Source organism: Grampus griseus (genome assembly GCF_964374135.1).
Source record: "Grampus griseus genome assembly, chromosome: 2".
NCBI classification, from domain to species: Eukaryota; Metazoa; Chordata; class Mammalia; order Artiodactyla; family Delphinidae; genus Grampus; species Grampus griseus.
The window spans coordinates 99,765,950-99,789,343 of NC_139018.1; the positions used below are offsets into that span (position 1 = coordinate 99,765,950).

The window sequence follows — 23,394 nt, forward strand, 5'->3', positions numbered from 1 at the left end:
AACTTTATTTTGTAGAACTATCTTAAAAATACATTATATTTCCAATTCTTAAGAAATCTGGTTTCTGATGTTAATCATTAAGTACCATGATTTCAACTCTGAATACTTAATATTTTTTCCAAAGACTCATTTTTAATGCTTGAAATAACCATGGTCATACTTTTATCTAACAGTATTTTAGTTTACTAAACAGAATAGATTAATTATGAACTGACATAATAAATAATTCATTATCCAGCTAAAGGCCTACATCACATACTGTATATGTGTAAAATAGGAGGACAAGTTCAGACTTGTTTGTGACCTGCAAGTCCAATTATTTAGAAACTATGATCAACCTAAATGCAAAACTCTTTTGATAATTATTAAATGCCACATTTGTTTAATGCAATTTTAAATTCTCATTAGTAATGATACCAAAGGTTGATACAGGATGTACTACAAAACTGATAATCTTCCAGAACATTATCAAGTGATAAAATAATTGGTAAAAAGATACTGTTCCTTCAAAAAAATGAAAAGAGATACCTAAAGAACTCTACTCTTACCTATTAAAAGTCATTTTAATTTTATACACATACACACACTATTTCGTAGGAAGAGATTGTGGTGAAGGAGATTTCACTTTCTAATGTCTTTATTTTATATAGTCACTTGATGAATAACATAAATCCAGTCTTGCGGAGCAGCGGCTATGAGTCTATATATTACATAGAGCCACTAACGTTGTTTATGATCCACAAACGTTGTTTATTCTAAAGTTTTAAATATAAAGAAATAATTTTTGCAAATAGGATTTCTAAAGCTTAAAATTAAATGCTACTAAGTGTGCCAGTACAATTTTATGAAGCTATAAAATTGTACATTTGGGGATTAAGGTGTTTGTTGTCAGTTTTTCTTTTCAGAGCAAGTACCAAAAACTGAAGCACACTGTACTTCAGAAGTTTTTCTTACATTAAAATCAGCGCGGTTAAGTTGTAATGGATGTGTAAATATAAATTATCAATTAAAGAATAATTAAATCACATGATTTACCAAAAAGAGCACCACTCCACTATCATTATCATTCAAACACTTCAGTCCACTGCCTATACAACTTACTCATATTTTAAAAATATAAGGTGAAGGTTCCTTTCCCCTACTGTTCTCATAATAAATTAAAACATATACTAACTAACTCAACTTTCAAAATTTGCCTTTCTTAAAAGATTTTAGTCCTTTAACTTGGATGTCCCTTACCTGAATGTAAAAACCAAAGTGCTCAATTCAGATTTCAGAGACACTAGTTACATCAAGTTAATAAGGGGGAAAAAAACCCTGGTTTCTGGAAACCTTGATGGTAAGGAGATTAAGCATCTCTTCCTTTAAATTACAGCTTTAAAAGGGGGTAGGGCATCCATCGAAGAATAAAGCCTTCTCTCTCTCTCTCTCACACGCACACACACAAGGCAATCCTATTTATCTGACCTATTCAAACTGTCACAGCAGGACTATTGTTAACCCTAAAAAATTCTCCTTTAAAATATTTAAACTTCATTTTAAAATTAAAACTGAAAGCAAGATACTCAGCTGCCAACTACTGTGTAGTATGAAACTATTAAAGCCTGCACTGACCTACTTCATACTATCATCATGACAATATGGATGTATGCCAAGAAAATAATGAAATTACTATATAACAAACTTTAATTTTCTATTCAAAAATTGTCACTGTTTTTAAATGTGTAAATATTGTACTGCAAGGCCAGTTGTTTTATACTTTTTAAGTTGCAATATAAAAAAAGGAGTTTTGATATTTCAGTAATCATATTCAATGATGAACATGCAAGATCTCATTTTTAAAATCAGAGCTTTTTTAAACACCACATTTAATTCTATTTTTAAACTTCTATTAAAAGCAGTCTCTTAGACTAAACTCCAAATAATGCTTTCCATTTTTAAAATAGCAGTACACTTTTTAAAACATGTCAGTTAATGAAGAACCCTACAAAAATAATGCAAGTTCATGTTCAAAGAATATTTGCAATGGCTCTAACAGAGGACAGACTTAAGTCAGTGTATTTAATTATTAAAAGACTGCTACCAGTCTTTCAGAGTTTAATCTAATGTTGAAATATTGGAAATTCTCATACAAGAAAGTATAGGAATAGCAAAGGATATTTCATCCATGGTTTCTAAAAAAAGACACACGGAATGGCAACACATTTATTTTAAATTAAACACATCCTTTTAAATTAGAAAATCACTTTGCTGTGTAAACTACCACCTTAAAATATCTCATACTAAAGAAACCCTTTCTTCACAATCAATGCAAAGATTAAGATCCCTGGAAGAGAATTTTAATCTCAGAATAAAGAAGGCAAAAACATCCAGAAACAGCTAAACCAACTGAAAGGAAGAGACACATTAGGTTTTGTGCTGCATATTAATATTCTTACGCACAGTGTCTGTTTGGTGAAAATTCACAATACACTTCTTCCTCCCAGTATGACTGCAAAAAGGAGTAAACACATTTTACATTCCTCAGTCCCAAATTCATGCTACCATCATGCACCATGACTTAATTTCGACCCGTATTCCTCTTACACATAAGTGAAAAACATAAATGACTTGTTTATCTGCACTCGAAATTGAGGAGGGGGCAAAAGCATTTTTTGGCTCCGGAGCCCAGGAGCTGATGCAAAGTCCCCACACCTCCAGAGGTCCTATGAATATGCACCCGACTTTGTGGAGACCCCCATTCAATGAATGCATCAGCCTCCTCCTCGGCTCCCTTGCCCGCCGCCCCCCACCCGCTTTGCAGCAGAAATGTGCCTGGGCTTTTTTACCCCAGCGATGGAGGATCCTCTTACCAGATGGAGTTCTTGATCCTGTGTTGCAGCGCGCTGGCCTCTGTCCCTGGCAGCCCGGGCACAAGGGCTGGCAGAGCCACCCCCGAGTTGGGGGCGCTGGGGGGAGGCTGCTGATGGGCATCAGGCTGCTGTGGTGGCGGCTGTTGTTGTTCCTCTGCCATCGCTGCTGGAGGGGGGGGAGGGACGGGGGGAGGGAGGGAGGGAAGATGGGGGCGCGGGGAAGGGTGAGGGAAGAGACGGGGAGGGGAGGACGTCGGGGGAGAGGAGGAGGGGGGAGGGGAAGAGGAGGAGGAGGACGAGGAGGAGGAAGGAAGCTGGATAAGCTAGGCCTTTACCCCAGGGCTCGAGTGAGTCGCTTTCGCCTGCCGCCTGGGGGACATCACCGGGGAGACCGAGCGGCTCCTTACGGCCGGGGCGCTTCACCGCGGGAGAGGCATGGCGGCGCCCCTCAGCCCCCCGCCGCCGCCGCCGCCGCCTCCTCCCGTCAGCGGCCGGGGCTTGGGGGGGTGAGGAGGGGGCGTCTGAACACGAGGTGGGGGGCAGGGCTCCCCCAAATCCAAGGAGAACGGTTGCTCAGGGACCTGGCGGCCTGGCCTTCCTTTCTTGCCCCCGGGGCTTTCTACTCCGGCAGCCCCGCGCTGCTGCAGCCCCAGGCTCGGCTCCACGCCACTCCCCACGCCGCCGCCGCCGCCGCGGCCACCGCTGCCCTGCCAGCCCCGGAGGCAGCCCAGTGCGCGCAGCCGCACTGCGGCCCGGCGCAGACGGCAAAACACCTACCGCTCGGCCGCGGGGGGGGTGGGGGGGGCGTGGACCAGTGTGTGCGGGATACGCGCGCGGGCGCGGGGTGCGCACGGGCGCGGAGGGCGGGCGCGGGCCAGCTGGGCCCGGAACGTGAGCCGCCGGGGCCGAGGAGGGGACTGGCCGAGCTGGTGGAGGAGAGCAGGAAAACGTGGGGGGAGGTGCTGGCGAGAGAAAGAGAACTTGCGTGAGGAGGAGGAGGAGAAACCAAATTTAACATTTGGCGTGGAAATGGGATTTTTTTTTTTTTTGCATCCTCCAAGCAAGTAAAGTGAAATCAATCAACATTATCCTCCCTCCCCTCGGCAAGTGAGGATTACTTTCTCCTTGGGTAAAGGAAGAGAACTGAAGCAGGTAAGAGCATAAGCTGACTTTTCAGAAGCCCCCAAAGAAGAACACCCGTTGGAATTAACCACCCTTTAGGTCATTCAGTCTTGAACGGAAATCGCAAGGCAGGAGCTGGGTTGAGTGCTCCTCGGTCGGGCATTCAAAGCCCTCCAAATCTGGCCCCACTTTAGCTATCCAATCATAGCTGCCTCCATCCCCGTGCAAGAACTCCCGGCTCCAATCAGTGAAGTCTCCATGCCATTCTCAATGCGCCGCAGACTCATTCTTCCTTCGTGCCTTTGCTCGTGCTCTTCCTCTCACCTCCCTCCCCACCCCACCCCCTTTCCTGGATTGCCCTCCCTCCTCCTCTATACCGCTCTCCAGCCAACCCAAGCTCTCGGGCACAGCTCAAGTCGCGGCTTGTCAGGGTCCCTGGCAGCTAAGGCCCCTGCCTGCCTCGGAAAGAAACGCGTGTAGTTCTCACAACATGGAGGCTCAGGCTCCAGCCACAAGCTCCTTCCTTCGGAGCCAGTTGAACCCCTGGACGTACTCTCTGCCCCCTACCACGCTACTCATCTTTAAGAGCTAGCTTTGCCCACCAAGAGTAAGACTCCCTGCCAGAAACATGCAAGTCCCCTTTAAGAGCAGAAGAATTGGCTTTTCTAGGTGGGGCTGATCAGGGAGGCCTAAACTGTCTGGGTGTAGAAGACTACAGCCAAGGCCTCTGGCACCAGACGGAACAGCTGCTCAGCTCACACTGACCTTTCTATGGGCCTGTGGGTGTTATGAGCTATTCTGCTTTAACTTTTCTGACAGTTTCTATCAGGTTTCTACCTGTCAGATTCTCTGGCCACTTTCCTGCAGTGCTTGGACTTTGGGCAGTGAGTCCCTGCCACCTTTTAGACTCCTCCTGGGTGGGGAATCTGATTGGCTTGGGTTTCTTGGCCTTTGGAGTTCTAGGTTCCCTGCCTTGGCCTGGAACCTTTTTGCTTTTGCACCACTGTGCCCTCAGGCCTGACTCACAGAATCCACTCCCAGCTTCCCCCTGAGTTCTTGCACGTGGTGGGAGCAGGAGGAGTAGGAGGGAGGAAGGACACCTGCGTGCTAGACAGCTCCTCCATGAGGATTCGAAGCCCCTTGGATTCCTCTGCACCCTGAAACCCACCGCACTGACTCTGCCACACAAACAAGCCCCCTTTTCCATAACCTAGGGTCACTATTCGCTTAGCCATTTTTAGAAAATATTAGTTGTTTATGAATTCATTTTGCTTATGGACCCTTATGTTCTATGTAAAAACAGGCTTTTTTTCTGTACCAAATTGATAGACGTGCTGTGCACTAGACAGAAGCTTTGAAGAATGAAAATGCCTGATGTTTGCTGAGCACTTTTTACTGTGCAAGACCGACCTAGCACTTTCCATATATTGTCATCCCCAAATTGTATAATGTAGTACTAGTCTCCCTATTTTACAGAACCAGAAGCTTAGCGAGGTTAACACTCTTAAAGTGACCCAAATAGTAAATGAGGGAGCCAGGATTTGAATCCTGAAGTCTAATGCCAGAGCTTACAAGCCTTGGTGAAAATGAAGTTATGCTGAAAAATCTTGAATGCATATCTAAGCTGTATATCCATGGGGAAGATGGAGGGAGTAAAAAGGCATTGGGGAAAGTTGCAAAGTCTCCCAGGTTCTAATTTTTTTACCTTGCCAAGAGAGAATGATGGCTCCACGTTGCCACAACCTGGGAGGGGGAGACCCTAGGGAGGAGGTTCATCCAAGAAGGGTAATGTATCTGAGACTGCCAAACGCCTTAAGAAAAGGAAGCTGAGAACCAAGACGTTTCTTTTAAAATTTACTACCGGGTGTCACACAGGCTGACTTCCCGACTGCAATTTTTCAGTGTTTTATAGGTTCCATAAAAGAGCATGTCATCCCAGCAGCCACTAGAGGGCACAGCAGAGCCGCAACCCTGAACTGCCCTCTAGCGGCGGTGCTGACGAGAGGGCAGTGTTGAGCCTGTGGGCCCTCAAGGGCCCACGGGGGGGTTGACATCTGGGACTCTTAGGTTCAATCAGCAATGAGAGGGGTCGCAGATAATGTCAGACTTAAGAGATCTTATTGCCAGAATGGACATCCTTGCAGGGAGGCTTTAAAGAGTCAGCCCCCACTGCTCACTTAAAATCTGGGAGTGGAGTGTGTGTTTTGTTACCGTCTTCCGAGAGGGCGGTGAATACGGTTATACCAGTAGAAACCTAAAAGAAATCTGATGAAGTTATTCAAAATCGTGGGTGGGGACTCAAGCCAAACCCAGATACCTCGAGTAAAGGTGGCAGTGTAGCCATGGTGCTTCTGAAATTGTGCTTGCCCCCCTCTGGTTATGAAACTCTGTACTAAGGTCCCTCAGGGACCCAGAATCAATGTGGCTGAATTCCTCAGACCTTCGGTTTGACTCAGTGAGAAGTAGCGGAAAACATTATAGTGAACATGAATTTTCAAGAGAATACACTAAATTTTGAGCTTTTGTTTCTCAACCCTGAGGAGTATAAGTCTGTTCTCCCTGGGAAAGTGTACTCCCGTGGAAAATTTTGAGAAACACTGATGTAGTGGGGAAGAAAGACTCCAGTCTGAGAGTCAGAAAACCTAGGAATTCAAACCCTCTGTTCTCATCTCTATAAAAATGAAAATCATGACCTATCTCACAGGGTTATTGTGAGAAACACATAAGGTGATACCTAAACCAGGGAAATGCTGTACACAGAGAAAGACAATCTATAAGGTGTATCGTGAGTACCTTGAAGCCTTATTTTATCTTAGTAATCCCGGGACACAATTCCTTACTCCTGGGTGTTCGTATTTGTTGAATTGAGTAGTTACCTAACCTGAATTTTCTTAGCCCAGTACATTATACCATCTTGCTCTCTTATGTCTAAACTTTGTCTCCTTTATGAAACTAAAGGAGTACATATGTTTATGTACATATGTTTATCATACATTTATTATACCCCATACATAAGAGTGTCAGGCATTGAAAATATAAATAAATAGATAGATAGGTAAGACCTGGTCCTAACTTGAAGTAGTTTACATTCTGGGGAGAAGAGAGACCTATTAATATATATTAGTTACACAAGGTGATGAGTATAGTGGAGGGAGGGATTGGTCCTGCTCAAGGTAAAAGAGCTTTTGGAGAAGGCCTCTTGGCTATCATTTGAATGGGGTCTCATCGGGTGAATAGAAGTTCAACAGGCAGTACACTGAGGGAAGATGTTTTCAGGTCAAGGAGCAGCATGAACACTGGTGTGAAGCCATGAAAGGGCACATGAGATGAGTGCATAATGCAGAACCCAGTATTAGCTCTGTGCTCAGATCCTTAATGGAGTGTATAGGGGAGGGAAAGGAGGGGAGGGAGACACAGCCCATTTTACTAAATGTTACTCTGTGTTAGTTACGATTGTTCTGACAAAATGAGGCCTCAAATAGGCTCATCATTGGTTAATATTGGTTAAGTGCTTAAAGTGTACATTTAATTTCCACCAAGTATGGTGGTTTACAGATGTGGAAAAGATCAGGTTCTACCCTCTTTTCCTTTCCCTCTTAAAAACAAAGGATTCCCTCATCCTTTTTTCCTTTATCATTACTTTCTGTGCCTTCTTCCATTGCAGACTTTTCCCTCTAGCAGCTGAAAGTGGAATATGTAATTATCTACATGTTATTATTTAAGGGAACAGGGAAGGAAGGCTTTCCATCTCCAAAAAAACTTTCTGTGTATCAGAAAGTGATGATTAATTTCTTTGGACTAAGCTCTTGTCTTTCAAAATGCATGTAGTACAAGGGGAGCTGATGTATCAAGTTCCAGTGCTGTAATGTAATTGAGTTTTCAGTCTTTTACTGGCATTAGAGGGAGGGAAGTGAGGGCAGTCAGGGGGAAGACAACAAAGAGGAAGCAAGATTACAGAAGAGGGAGGTTGGAAGGCTCAAAACCAAGTGCATATTGGCAAATTTGGTTAAATTTTCTCCATGCCATACTTTACTAATGTTAGCATGATGTGAAAATATGATTTCTCCTGTTAGAGCGCAAATATTCTATTATGTCATCAAAACAATGGTTTGTTAAGGGGAAGTAGCCTAACTATTCAAATACTGGGTAAGGCAGCAAGGTGTTAACAACCCTGTCACTACCTGGCTCTGTGACCCTATCTATACCAGTCATTCTGTCAGGTCCCTTTACTTACTCCTAAGGATTATTGGGATAAAGTTCTCGTAATGTACTTGGCTCTTCAAGTGAAAGGTATTATGAAAATGAATGCCAGGTACTGCTTTGATTTCATTTAGAAATTTTCCACTGTTGTTACAATACACATTTATGTTGTGACCTGCATTCTCTTTTTATGAAAGAAGGTTCAAGTTAATATCATCCGTCTGAATTTTAAAAGAAATGTTTACTTTTACTTGGGGCCAGAAAGGTCCCAAGTAGAAATTTGATATCTTGGAAATTCAGGCCAGCAGCAGCTATGAACAGAAGCCGGTAAAGGAAAAGCATATTTACCTAACCTAAAAGTGACAGTAAAAAGACACTAGAGCCAGTCCCACAATGAGGAGGTCAGCACTGGTGCAGTCTGAACTGGTAGAGCCTAGTCAGTAATCCACAAACTCATCACTCCTCAGTTCAAGACACATTTAAGTCCCTCTTATATACTAGTTATTATGCTGAAACTACAGAAAGATTTAAAAATAAGTGATAAGGGACTTCCCTGGTGGACCAGTGTGTAAGACCCTGTGCTCCCAATGCAGGGTCCTGGGTTCGATCCCTGGTCGGGGAACTAGATCCCACATGCGTGCCGCAACTAAGAAGTTCGCGTGCCGCAACTAAAGAGCCCACATGCCTCAACAAAGATCCTGCGTGCCACAGCTAAGACCCAGCACAGTCAAAATAAATCAATAAATCAAAAAAAAAAATTAAAAAAAATAAGTAGTAAATACAGTATTGTTCTACTCTTCAAGAAGTTCATAATCTAATTGGAACATAGACATATCAGCCCACGCATATTTTTAAACATGAAGTGAAAATGCAGGGGACAAACAAAAAAATAAGTGTGTGCCAGGATAATTTATTGAGCTATTAATTTGGTTTATGTTCCCCTTATATTTTCCCTCCTCTCCATTCCAAACATGCTTCAAGGGAGTTTTGTGTTTCTAGGCAGAAAGAAGTTTACAGGAACTCCATATTAGACCATTCCAGGGGGCACCACTCACATTGTAATTGAAGCCTCCTGGACCACAACTCCTTAGGTTGCTGTTACCCCTGGAGTTGTGCCCAGCAATTTGCCTTCCAGGTTCCTTGCTCCTAGAGGGATTTTGCTAGGGGGTTCAAGATGTAGGGGCATCTGGTGAGGGAAAGGAGGAAAGAGAGAGAAGGAAGGAGGGGTTGTGCGTAGGTGGAACTGTTGCAAATGAAAAAATTTCCCAAACTGGAAGAGAGTCAAAGTTCAGGGTTGCAGTAGTGGGGACACCAGCCCTGTTTCCTCGATCACCCCAAGTGATAGCCAGACCTCAGACAGATGCATGGTGACCCTATGGAGGCTGGATCGCCCTACCACTCTTGGTCTGTGAGCAGAGCTGTTGCTTGGCTTCTAGGGACCATGTATTCCTGAACAATGAAGTTGTCAAAGTCCATCTTCCCCCATTTTCTGGGCTCAACATAAATCTTCCAGACTCTAGTGCATTTCTAGGGAAGAACGGAGGGAAGCCCAGTAATAACTGGGATTGGAGTTCCTTCTACTTCAGTGGAATTAAGGCTGGGATCATTTAAGTCTGACGTGAATTTAATTTGATTTAAACACAATAAAGAAATGTGACATTTCTTGCACTCCCAAATTTGTACTTACAGCTTTAAACCTAACTAGTGGTGGATACTATATACAAAGCAGTGTTAAGCGAGATGTGTAAGATTAAGCATCACAGTGAATGGCACAGCTAATAACTGCTGAGGGAGTTAAGAGAAAGCAAAGAGCAAATGGAGGTGGCTTCACGGAGGGCCAAAAAAAAGTAAAACAGAGGTGGCTTCACGGAGGGCTTCGGACAGAGTTGGAGTGTAAGGAAAGGGAAGAAGTTTGTGAAAGTGGGAGAGAGAATGTCAGCAAGCCAGAAGGGAAAAGCAGTGTGAACAGAAGCAGGAAAATCAGCATGACTAAAGAGACAAACAGGAGACTGGCGTAACCGGAGTGAATAGCTGGTGATAAAGGTTGTGCTGGGTACCAAATTCCAAATCTCTGCTTCTGTCCTCGCTGTATAAGGCAGGGTTGTATCAGAGAACAACCAGTAGAATATATTATAAATTTCTTGTAATATTCATTATGATCACATATTTATCACAGTATTTATTGTAATTATTCTATTATAATATATAATTTAAAGGAACTGGCTTGCCTGATTGTGCGGGTTAATAGGTCCAAACTCTGTAAGGCAGGCCAGCAGGCTGACAGGCCAGAAACTCTTGGGCAGGAACAGGTGCTGCAGTTTACAGGTGGAATTTCTTCTTCCTTAGGAAAAACCTTAGTTTTGCTCTTAAGCCCTTTCACTTGATTAGATGGAGTCCACCCAGAATATCAAGGATCATCTCCTTTACTTAAAGTCCAATGATTGTAGATGTTAACCACATCTAACAGAATTCCTTCACAGCAACACCTAGGTTAGCATTTAATTGAATAACTGGTACATTAGCCTAGTCAAGTTGACACATAAAACTAACAGTCACATTCACTACACTCTTTATGTCATCCCTCATGTATCTGAGAAGAGGAGGAAGTCTTTGGACTTTCTTCTTAGGAACCTCAGGAAAGATCCTTTCCTATGAAGTAGGCCAACTTGTGTCCTTGCCTTGGGTATATTTATTTTCTTTGCTCTTTTTTGTATATAAATATACATACTCCCAGGAACTTCCTGTTTCTCTTCATCCTTCCCTCCCGCCCCCATTACCTGAAGTTGTACCAAGTAAGAATTGTGGTTTGATGTTAGTATGGGTTTTTAAAAAATCTTTTGTTTTTCCTATTTATAGTGCCTCTAGTGTACCTATTAGCATCATTCTCCTGAGTTGGCCAAGCTCTCAGATTTCTGCCTTCTGTAGCTACCTTCTAAAGGGCTCAGCTGATGTAAGCCTCCATCCTTGTCACTTGTAACCCTGGGTCTGTGGTTGGAACAGGGCTCAGCATCCAACATAAGGGCAACCAATCCCCTGGCTGGACAGTGACCTGTGAGCTGGCTAACTATAAGGTCTTTGCTCAAGGAAGAGGTTAGTAATTAATTAACAAATTGATTCCTTTCTTGGAGAATATGAATATGATAAAGAGAGACAGTTAGGCAGTTGGCGGTAAAAAAAAAATAAAGTAGGTAAGAGACACAAGCGAGGCAGACCTCAGAAAGCATTAGGCAGCAGCAACCAGTAGAGGGAATAAGTAAGAGGCAACTGTGAGAAGACAAGCAGAAAAGGCTTTCAGAAGATAAGATAGTTGCTTAGTAATGGTAGGAGCAATAGGCCCAGAGGTGGATAGAAACGGGAGATTTTTTGATGGAGCTCCAGAGTAAGAGGGCACAAATGAGGAAGAGCAGATTATTGGCCAGGCCTTGGGGAAATCCAGAATAACTGACCAGAAACCAAGGAGCAGAAAGTCTAAGTGACTTCATACAGACTTGAAGAGAGCTAGGGAACTAAAAGTCCATTTAGGTTCCAGTGCAGTTCTAGCAAGTGGTTTATTTCCTCAGATCCTCAGGAGAAGGTTTCCATTGCTACCTTACTTTAGGGTGGATCTCTCTCTTCCAAAAGATTCTTACACATGCAGTTATGGTCCTGACCATCTGAAGGGCTCAATTAAATGTCAAGAATTGCGTCCTCTTGAAAGTCTTACCTTATCCATTCCTCATCTCACCCGCACCCAGGTTGAGTTAGCTGTCCCTTTTCTGTGGTCCTTTAGGACCTCACACAGCCTTATGTCAAAGACACTATCTCATTATATGGTAATTGTAGGCTTACTTGTCAATTTCTTGTACTTACCCTCCCCACCGTTGGCTCCAAGTACTGTGAACTGTATGTGGTTAGGATGTATGTTTTTATAATTTGTTTTTTTTTTGTTTTTTTTTTTGCGGTACGCGGGCCTCTCACTGCTGTGGCCTCTCCCGTTGTGGAGCACAGGCTCCGGGCGCGCAGGCTCAGCGACCATGGCTCACGGGCCCAGCCGCTCCGCGGCATGTGGAATCTTCCCGGACCGGGGCACGAACTTGTGTCCCCTGCATCGTTAGGCGGACTCCCAACCACTGCGCCACCAGGGAAGCCCTATGTTTTTATTCTTTTCTGTATCTCCTACATATAGTACAGTCCCTACCATAAAGTAACCAAATAATAAATGTTTGTTAAATTGAATTATTGAGTTAGAGAGAACTCCTTTTGTTTAGGCCAAGAAAAAAAAAGGCAGGATGCAGGAAAAAGCAGAATGGGCTAATAAGAAAACTCAATAGCTTGTCCGTAATAATAGTGCAGGTACTAAGAACTTAGTTAATTCATACTTAAAATTCATGTCTCTGTGACTATACAAAAATTTCCCAAGCAGCCAAATATTGTCTGTTCAGCTAGACATCTGGTGCTATGATTCACCAGTTTTAAAGGTACTTTGGCCAGCCCTCTTCCTTTTTTTTGTTTTGTTTTGGTTTGTTTTGTTTTTTGTGGTACGCGGGCCTCTCACTGTTGTGGCCTCTCCCGTTGCGGAGCATAGGCTCCAGACATGCAGGCCCAGTGGCCATGGTTCACGGGCCTAGCCACTCCGTGGCACGTGGGATCTTCCCGGACCGGGGCGCGAACCCGTGTCCCCGTGCATCAGCAGGCGGACTCTCAACCACTGCGCCACCAGGGAAGCCCCCTCTTCCTTTTAAGTAGAAGAGTCAGTTACGTTCTCCCTTCAGCCTCGAGTTTCTCATCTGGATTCAGATCCACACTCTTGGACAGGCCAGGCTTGAGGCTCACTCTCAGGAACATCCCTTGGGCTTCGGAGCTGAGGGTCCAGGACCCAAATCCCAGCCATACCCCTTGCCACTTTTGTAGTCCCAGACAAGTCCCTCACAACTCTCTGAGCCTTGGTTTCAAAGTGGTAGAAATGGGGAAATAGGACTCCCTTACATAGTTATGCTGAATGTTGGATGAAAAATATTTGTGAAAATACCTAGCACAATGTTTTCTACTTCGTAAGAGCCAAATAAATGTGAATTTCCTGTATATTCCTGAGGAGGTGGAGAAGGGAAGGGAAGACATAGGATGATGGTGGAGGACAAGGACCTTGACAGTAACAGGGGCCCTGAAAATCAAATGGGCCAGCAGCCGAGGGACCGTGTGCCACCACTTGAAAATCTGTTAAAGCACAGGTCTTAGTCATCCAAAGCCACACTGCACCAGAGGCAGCTGCCACAGGAGATTTTTTGATCAGTGTGGAAGGACATTCAAACCCTGCCAGGTTGAAATTGGGGCACAGTTGATAGTGAGATAAGCATCATTAATGGCAAGGGGAAAATTTTTGGCCTACACCAAGCAGAGAAAATTTTGAGATTCATCTAATGCTGTCTCAGAGAGTTCTGAGAATGTACAGAGGCAACCCCTGCAAATAAACCCAACACTGGAAATGGAGAAAGAAGGGAAGGTGTTAATAATCAATTGAGGAATCTCAGAGTATTCATAGGAATTTCACATCCATATGTATCCCTTCTGAGGTCCCGAAAGAAAGCCCAATGAGACCAGCTACTCTTCCCGGGGACTTAAGAGCCCAGATAACGTGTTTGTGTGTGATTGAGGGAGGGGGGCGTCAGGGTTTATGTTTTCCAGCTGCTCTGGGTAGAGTTCCCTTAAATCAGGATTAAAAACTGTTAAAGTTAGCTCATAAACAGGCTAACTGAACAGGCTGCTTGGCAGGCAGGGATTGAGGTATGGCAGGATGGGGGTAGCATTCCAAAACAGGATGAGCTTGTTAGTCAGATTTTTCTGACTGAATATGTCACAGATGTCACTGATTGCTGCCTAATGTGTCATTTGTTATCAGGCAGAAAATGCTAAATGATTACAGCTCTGCAGCAACCAGTGTCTCCCACCCCCATGAAGGAACACTTTTTAATTGAATGGACCACCGAAGCTATTTTTAAAGGCAAGTGACTCAAGACTAAGTACCCCTTTTCACTCTAATTGGTGAACATCGTTTTCTCATTTCGAGTCCCCTCAGAGATGCTGTTGGAGTAGGGCTTCAATGTTCTTTCTGTGTCGTAGATGCTCTTTCTGAGTATATTTTTAAATGTTTTGAAATTTTAAAAATGGTAAGATAATAAGTTACCACCCACAAATAAATTATATTTAATGGTGTTTTGAAAGGGTTAGTTTTAAAATCTTGTGTTTGAAGATTAAATCAAGACGTCAGACTGAAGGAAGCTTACCTCTACCAAATCTTATGAAATGACAGAAAAGGTTGAGAGATGGGGGAAAGGGGAAGGGGGAGAGGAATAATTGGTAACAGGACTGGGGACAAAAAAGTGTCATCAGTGTATCAGCAAATTTGGAAAATTTTCTTGGAAAAACAAATTAGAGCACCTGAACCTCAAATACTCCTAAGCTTAAGACTGCTAAAGGATTAGAAGCAATTTCAGGGCTGCTCCCATCTCAGAAAGAGCAGATTCAGTGCGTAGAGGGTGCTAGCATAATGACCAGAGCAATGAATGAAGACATAGCAGTTGGAGCAGCTGGACTGCTGATCTCCTTCCCTTTTCCTGCTTAGAATTGTCCCCGGATTAAAGCAGTGAGCCTGTGGGTCCTGGGAGCCAAAGATAGAATAATAGCAATGGACTCCAGGAGGGACAGGGAGACCCCTCGCTCTGAAATCACTCTGCCCAGCAGTATGTCCTTCCCTTCTCCTATAATCACCGGAGTCAACTCACATTAAGCAGAAGTAGAGCACTAAAAGGAATTTTCATTTACAAAGTAAAAGATTAATCAACGTAAGAATAACCCAAGTTTGTAGAGGCAACAAACTCAGTAAATACTGAAATAATACCTGTGGAAAGATAAATGAAAAGTAAGTATAAATTTCATCTTATTTTAAGAAAAATATAACTATAAGTAAAATATATACTTGCTACAAATTAACAGTTATCTTCAAAGAGATTAGGACATTATTACATTAGTGGAAAGGAAGCAAACAGTGATCTTAGGGGTTAAAAACATGATTTTCAAAATAAGAAAACTCAGCAGATGTGTATCATCAATAGAAATTCCTTGAAAGGATAACTGACTTTTGGATGAATTTTAATAAAATAAATAATGAATCCAAGAAAGGTGAAGATATTCAAGAAACAGTGGAAAGGAAAGAAACTAGTTAACTTGTCTAATTATTGCCTGTGTTTAAAAATTAGTAACATAAAATTAAAATCTAATTAGATGCTGGCAGACTTTTCCTGTAAAAGACCAGAGAGTAAATATTTTCAGCTTTGTGGTCCATACAGACTCTGTCTTAACTACTCAGCTCTGCTGCTATAGTGTGAAAGCAGCCATAGATAATATGTAATTGAATGGGCCTGTTTGTGTTCCAATAAAACTTTATTTACAAAACAGGCAGCAGGACAGATTTAGCCTGCCTGCCACCCCTGTTTTGGATGAATGCAGCATAAAGATGGCAGAGACAAGGTGTGATGAAGAGATAAGAGGAAAGTTCTAAAAGGTCAATTAATAATGAACCTTTACAAACCTAACAATATAACATCAAAAGTCATGTTTATAATATAACGTATAAAGTAAAAACTGATAGAAATACAGGTAGTGATGAAAAATACACAGCTATTTTGGAAGACTTCAACCCAGAAATTGACAGATAAAGTAGGAAAAAAGGAAGCAAGCGTAGTGAGAATTTGAATAACACAATAAAGAAACTTGACTGAATAGGTGTAAAGGACTGTACACAATAAATGGTGAATGCATAATCTCTTCTAACACACATGCAACATTAACTACTTTCTAAAACAAAGAGAGAAAAGAAAATGTTAATAAATTCCCAGATAAGAAATCATTCAGGTCACATTCTTTGATCACACTGCAATAAAATTTGGAGTTAGTACAAAAGAATACAATTTTTGTAACTTGGAAATAAAAAACCCACACCTTTAAATAACTTTAACTTAGAATAACTTTAATGAAAAGAAATGTAAACTGAAGCTATCAATTATTTAAACATAACAATACCAAAAATTTATTAAACATTACTATACAACCAGCTTTGTGGTAAGTGATCCACCTGGATTGTCTCATTTTATTATCACAATAATCCTGAGAAGTTGATTCCATTATCATCTATTTCACAGATGAAGAACTGAAACACAAAGCTCTGTTAAATAACCTGCCCAAGGGCACATAGTCCATAGATGACAGAGTTGGGATTTGAACCTAGATAGTATAGTCCAGAGCCAGTATATTTAACTGCTACAACAAGAAGAACAATGAGATCAATACAATTCAAAATCTATACATACTCAGAGAAAACTTATAGCCCTGGATGCATGCATTAGAAAATAGGAAAAGATTGAATGGAAGGAAATCGTGCATACAGTTCAAGAAGCTAAAGGAAGAAAAATAAAAATATATAAGGAAAGTATTACTAAAGAAAAAACCAGAAATGCATGAAATAAGGAGTAGAGTTAATCTGAATAAAATTAAAACTGATCATCTGAAAAGAAGCAAAAATATCAGAAGTCTAGAATGTTTAATCAAGGTTAAAAAAAAAAGAGAGACAGAATTATCAACCTTTGAAATAAGAAAGGGACATTATAAGTATAGAGTAGATTCTAAAAAATCTGAGATGAATACAAAATTTAAGATAATAAATTAGAAAATTCTAGATTAAAATAATTTCTGGAAAATAGAAATCACCAAAATTGACCCATGAAGAAATAGTCACCTTAAAACAACAACAATAAAAACAGTGAGAGCATAGTCAAAGCTCTCTCATAAAAGGTCACCAAACAAAGATGGTTCTATAAGTAAGGAACAAATAATCCCTATGGTATATTAATTAGTTAATCCAAAGCATGGAAAAAATAGAAAGTTTTCTAACTCATTTACATTGGAGCTGACATGGCCTGAATTTTAAAACTGGCAAGAAAAGCGTACACTCACTTATGAACACATATACAGATATCTTAAGTATTGGTATTAGTAACACTTTACTAATGCCAGAAATGTATTTTTTAAATGTCATAAGTAAGAAGGATTTATCTAAGCTATTTATCTAAGGTATTCAAGGCTGATTCAAAATTCAAAATATATTAATGCAAATCATTACATTCAAAATAAAAAAAATATTAAGAGATACAAATGGCGTTTGATACAATTTGACATCTATTTTTTTAACATCTTTATTGGAGTATAATTGCTTTACAATGTTGTGTTAGTATCTGCTGTATAACAAAGTGAATCAGCTATATGTATACATGTATCCCCATATCCCCTTCCTCTTGCATCTCCCTCCCACTCTCCCTATCCCACCCCTCTAGGTGGTCACAAAGCACAGAAACCTGTGCTATGCAGCTACTTCCCACTAGCTATTTTACATTTGGTAGTATATATATGTCAATGCCACTCTTTCACTTCGTCCCAGCTTACCCTTCACCCACCCTGTGTCCTCAGGTCCATTCTCTACGTCTGTGTCTTTATTCCTGTCCTGCCCCTAGGTTGATTAGAAAGAAAACCACTTTTGCAAACCAGAAATAGAAAGAAACTTCTCTGTTTTAATGAAAGATATCTGCATACACAAGCATCATAGCTAATGAAGTATTAGAAGCTTTCCTATGAAAGTTTTTTCAATATTGCTTTGAGAGTCCTGGCTAATGCTATATGATAAGAAAAAGAAAGTTAAAAGTGGCAAACCAGGAGAAAATATTTTCAAAATATATATTATTACATTTAATAAAGAACACCCCAAAATTGATAATAAAAATATAAGCAACCTAATAAAAACATGTGCAAAGGATCTAAATAACCACTTCCATAAGGAGAAATGTAAATAATGAATAAAAAGTAATTTAAAATAACAGTGAATTGCATTTTTTTTTTTTTTGCCCTTAGAACTGGCAAATGTGTAAGAGATTGATAATATCTAGTGTTTATAAAAATGTTGGGAAACAGGTATTTTCATATACTGTTGGTCAGAATGTAATTTGTAAGACTTTCTTAGAAAGCAATTTAGCAGAATTTACCAAAATTTTTACTCTACAATTTCTTTTACTCAGCAATTTTGTTTCTACTGTTTCAGCCAAAAGAATTGTTCATAGTGCACAAAAAAGAAAATACTTGTTTGTGTGCACCAGGAAATTTTAAGAAAGTTTGTTGCAACATTGTTTCAAATAGTGAAAAATTAGGAGTAATTTATATATCCGTTAGTAGGGAAATTAATTAATTATGTTACATTGATACAATAGAATACTGTGCAGCTGTTAAAATGAGACTGATCTGTATTCGACAGAAAGAGCTGAGAGATGTATTTTTAGGCTAAAAATAAAATTACAGAATTATTGTGAAGTGTGGATGTGAATTTTTTAATGTTACACATACATATGCATATACATATATATATATATGCACATATATATGTGCATGTAAATGTATAAAAAATAATTTGGAAGTAGAATCACCTAATGTTTTTTTTTAGGGAGGACAGCAAGAATGAGGGACAGGAAACAGAGGTAAGACTAATGTTTTAGTCTCTATATTTCAGTGTTGTTTGAATCTTTCAGTGAAAATATATCCTGTAAATTTCTATGATTTTTTAAAGTTTTTTTTTGAGTTTTAACATACTGAGACTAAAGTGCACAAATTATAAGTGTATAGCCCAATGAATTTTTAAAGGTGTATTACTCATGTAACCACTACCCAGATCAACATGTAGAATATTTCTGCTCCCTAGAATGCTCCATTGTGGTCCTCCATTGTACCCACCACCACAGATTATTTTATCTGTCCCTGAAATTCATAGAAATAGAATCATACAGCTTGTTCTAATTTTGTGTCTGGCTCTTTTAGTTTCATATCATGTCTACTATACTAATCCATGTTATCAGTTCTTTTCTATTGCTTATAGTATCCCACTGTATGAATACACCACAATTTAGTTATCCATTCCTCTGTTGATAGACATTTGAGTTATTTTCAGTTTGGGGCTATTAGGAAGAAAACTGCTATGGCTTGCCTTGTACATGCCTTCTGCGATATTCATGCATTTCTCTTATATACCTAGTACTGGAACTGCTGGGTCGTAGAGGAGGTTTTAGTAGAGTGATTCAAGGTAATTGTAACAATTTACACTTTCATTAGTGTATATGGAAGTTCCATATGGAACATATGCTGTTTGGGGGTGGAAAGTTCTACATATATCTGTTAAGTACATCTGGTCTAATATGTCATTTAAGGTCAATGTTTCCTTATTGATTTTCTGTCTGGATGATCTGTCCACTGATGTAAGTGTGGTGTTTAGGTCCCCTACTATTACTGCATTACAGTCAACTTTTCCTTTTATGTCTGTTAATATTTGCTTTATGTGTTTAGGGGCTCCTATGTTGGGTGCATAGGCAGTTACAATTGTTATGTCACCTTGTTGGATTGATCCCTTTGTCATTATGTAATACCCTTCTTTGTCTCTTTTTACCATCTGGGTTTTAAAGATTATTTTGTCTGATATAAGTACTGCTACCCCAACTTTCTTCTCATTTCCATTTGCATGGAATATCTTTTTTCATCCCTTCACTTTCAGTCTGCGTCTTTACATCTAAAGTAAGTCTCTTGTAGGCAGCATATATATGGGTCTTCTTTTTTTTTCTTTAATCCATTCAGTCACCCATGTCTTTTTTTTTTTTTTTTTTTTATGGTATGTGGGGCTCTCACTGTTGTAGCCTCTCCCATTGTGGAGCACAGGCTCTGGACATGCAGGCTCAGCGGCCATGGCTCATGGGCCTAGCCACTCCACGGCATGTGGGAGCTTCCCGGACCGGGGCACAAACCCGTGTCCCCTGCATCGACAGGCAGACTCTCAACCACTGCGCCACCAGGGAAGCCCCACCCGTGTCTTTTTATTGGAGAATTTATTTACATTTTAAGTAAATATTGTTAGATATGTACTTATTACCATTTTGTTACTTGTATTCTGGTCGTTTATGTAGTTTTTCTCTGTTCCTTCCTTCTTTTTTTGCTCTCTTCCCTCATGGTTTGATGACTGTCTGTAGTGTTATGTCTGGATTCCTTTCTTTATTTTTTATGTAACTGTTATAGGTTTTTGGTTTGTGGTTACCATGAGGTTCATATATAAAAACCAATGTATATTTCAGTCTATTTTAATTTGATGGTCACTTAAGTTTGAATGCTTCTAAAAATGCTACATTTTTTACTCCCCCCTTCCAATGTTTTATGTTTTGGATGTCATATTTTACACCTTTTTATTTTTTGTATTGCTTAACTAATTATTTTATTTTTTAATTTATTTATTTTACTTTATTTCTTTGGCTGCCTTGATCTCAGTTGCGGCACGTGGGATTGTCGTAGTGGCATGTGGGATCTTCTGCCACAGCGCTCAGGCTCTTTGTTGCAGTGCGCAGGCTTCTCTCTAGTTATGGTGCGTGGGTTTCTCTCTAGTTGTGGCATGTGGGTTTTCTCTCTCTGGTTGTGGCGTGCAGGCTCCAGGGCTCATGGACTCTGTAGTTTGCGGCACATGGGCTCCCTTGTTGAGGCGCACGAGCTCAGTAGCTGCTGCGCATGGGCTTAGTTGCCCCGTGGCATCTTAGTTCCCCGACCAGGGATGGAACTTGCCTTGGAAGGCGGATTCCTTACCACTGGACCACCAGGGAAGTCCCTAATTATTTTAGATAGATGATTTTACTACTTTTGTCTTTTAACCTTCATACTAGCTTTATCAGTGGTTGATCCGCTATCGTTACTATGTGTTTACTTTTACTAATAATACTTTTCTTTCATAATTTTCTTGTTTCTAGTTTTGGCCTTTTCTTTTCTATTTAAAGAAGTCCCTTTAACATTTCTTGTAAGGCTGGTTTAATGGCGATGAACTCCTTCAGCTTTTACTTGTATGGAAAACTCTTTATCTCTCCTTTTATGCTGAATAATAACCTTGCTGGGTATGGTAGTCTTGTTTGTACATTTTTACACCTAACGTTGTCTCAGAGGTCTCTTAAACTATCTTATTTTTGTTTGCTTGTTTTAGTGCTTTTTTCTTTTTGCTGGTCTAATTGGGCGATTTCTACTACCTTGTCTTCCAGATTGCTGATCTGTTCATCTGTATCCTCTAATATGCTATTAATTCCCTTTAGTGTATTTTTCATTTACATTTTTGTATTATTCAGTTCTGCTGGTTCTTTTTTATATTTTCTATCTTTGTTGAAGGTCTCATTGATTTCATCCATTCTTCTCTCAAGTTTGGTGAACATTTTTATGACTATTACTTTATAGTCTCTGGTAAATTCCTTATCTCCATTTTGTTTAGTTTTATTTCTGGGGTTTTGTCTTATTCTTTCATTTGGAGTTATTACTTTGTCTCCTATTTTGCCTAACTTTCTGTGTTTGTTTCTTTATTAGGTGTATCAGTTACATCTCCTGGTCTTGAAAGAACAGCCTATGTAGAAAGTGTTTTGTGGAGCCCAATAGTGCAATCCCCCTGGTCACCAGCGCCTCCAGGAGTATTCCCTCTGTGGGCTGTGTGCACTCTCCTGTTGTGGTTGGGCCCTGATTGTTGCAGACACACTGGTGAGGGGGGCTATCCCCTGGTATACTGGCTGTGTGGCCTGGCTGTAACTTCTGTAGTCATGCTGGTGTGCAGGGCTGCCCCCCAGAGTGGGAGCTGCTTTGGAGGGGTGCCAGTGCCAGCCAGGGTACCCACTAAGTGGGGCGAGGTGGGAGCCACTTTGGAGGGGCTGGCCAGTGGCTGGCAGGCTTGGTAGATGGGTCCTCAGGGGAATGCCAGGGCAGGACATATGGCATTAGCTAGGTTGATGGAGAGTGACAGAAATGGTGCCTGCCAGCCCTGGGCCAGCTAGGTAGAAAGAGAGCTAAAAAAAAAGATGGTGCCCATCAGCACTTCCATCCCCAGAGAAAGTTCCACCAGATACCTGCCTCTCCAGCCTATGCCCTAAAATTAGCCAGTGAATCTCCTTGTGTGACCCAGGTACTTTTCAAGCTTCTGCCTCTGTGCTGTGTATCAGAGTGAGTGAGTCTGTGCATGAGCTCTTCAGGAGTAGAGTCTTGCTTTCCCAAAGCCCGCCAGCTCTCCTGGTGAGCCTTGCTGGTTTTCAAAGCTGAATGTTATGGGGGCTCATCTTCCTGGTGCAGATTTTCTGGGTCGTGGCGACCCACATGGTGCTCAGACCCCATACTCCTCCAGGGGAACCTCTGTGGTTGTAATATCTTTCCCATGTGTGGGTCACAGCACTTGGGGTGTGGGTTCTGACTAGACCATGTCTCTGCCCCTTCTACCTGTCTTGATGTGGCCTTTTCTTTCTCTCCTTAGTTGTAGAAAATCCATTCTGCAGGTCATCAGGTTATTCTCAGAGATAGTTGTTCTATATGTAGTTGTTGTTTTGTTGTGTCCATGGGAGGAGGTGAGCTCAGAATCTCCCTACTCTGCCATCTTGATCTGGACCCCTCTGGGTTTAATATATTTAACAACTATTCAGATTAAAAAATTTTTTTCTTGTGTCAATTTAGATAACTTGTGATCTTAAAGAAAATCATCGGTTTTATTTAGTTTGTTAAATTTATTTATATAAAACTATGTATCATAACCCTATATTATCTTTTTATGTCTGTAGGATCTGCAGTGATATCTCCCTTTCATTTTGATATTAGTAGTGTATACTTTCTTTTTCTTGATTGGTCTTTCTAAGAGTTTATCAAGTTTATAGATATTATGACAGAAAAAATTTTTGATTCTGTTGATTTTTGTCTATGTATGTGAGCTTACTCTTTTTTCAATTTATGTTTTCACTTTTATTAATTTCCTTCTATTTTTTATTCTTTTTCTAACTTCTTGAGATGGTAACTTAGAAGTTGATTTTTCATTTTTTTCCAATATATGCATTGAAAGTCATTTTTCTCCTAAGCACTGTGAATCAACAGGTCCAATCAGGAGAGAGAAATCACACAGTAATTTCAACAGAAAGATTTTAATATAAGGAATTATTAACAATACCAGGGGATGGCAGTAATGAGGGATTGGTTAGCAAGAATTAAAGAGGATTCAAAAGAATATAGGAATAGTAGATACAGGGAAAAGCTAGTACACCCCAGAGCTGAGATAGCACACCAAGGAAGAGGCCCACTGAGGCCTGAGATCCAGACCTTTCTTTAGAAGGCACAG

At 40.8% G+C, this 23,394-nt stretch overlaps 2 protein-coding genes across 8 annotated transcripts in view; one reads left to right on the forward strand and one right to left on the reverse strand.

The window, feature by feature from the left end:
- Positions 1-3,013, reverse strand: part of RFX7 (regulatory factor X7) — a gene marked incomplete at its 5' end in the record, with an annotated part of 149,997 nt that extends 146,984 nt beyond the window's left edge. The window contains one exon of the mRNA XM_082647706.1: positions 2,853-3,013. Within this exon, the coding sequence (XP_082503832.1) occupies positions 2,853-3,013 (161 nt within the window). The remainder of the gene's footprint in view (positions 1-2,852) is intronic.
- An 83-nt stretch (positions 3,014-3,096) lies between these two features.
- Positions 3,097-23,394, forward strand: part of TEX9 (testis expressed 9) — a 208,828-nt gene continuing 188,530 nt past the window's right edge. For 2 of the 7 annotated variants that reach the window (XM_082647496.1, XM_082647498.1), the window contains exons 1-3: positions 3,097-3,199; positions 3,914-4,004; positions 18,691-18,724. In XM_082647496.1, coding sequence (XP_082503622.1) covers positions 18,705-18,724 — 20 coding nt within the window. In that variant the 5' untranslated portion in view covers positions 3,097-3,199; positions 3,914-4,004; positions 18,691-18,704. The other 5 variants (XM_082647497.1, XM_082647494.1, XM_082647491.1 and 2 more) reach the window with 4 other exon arrangements.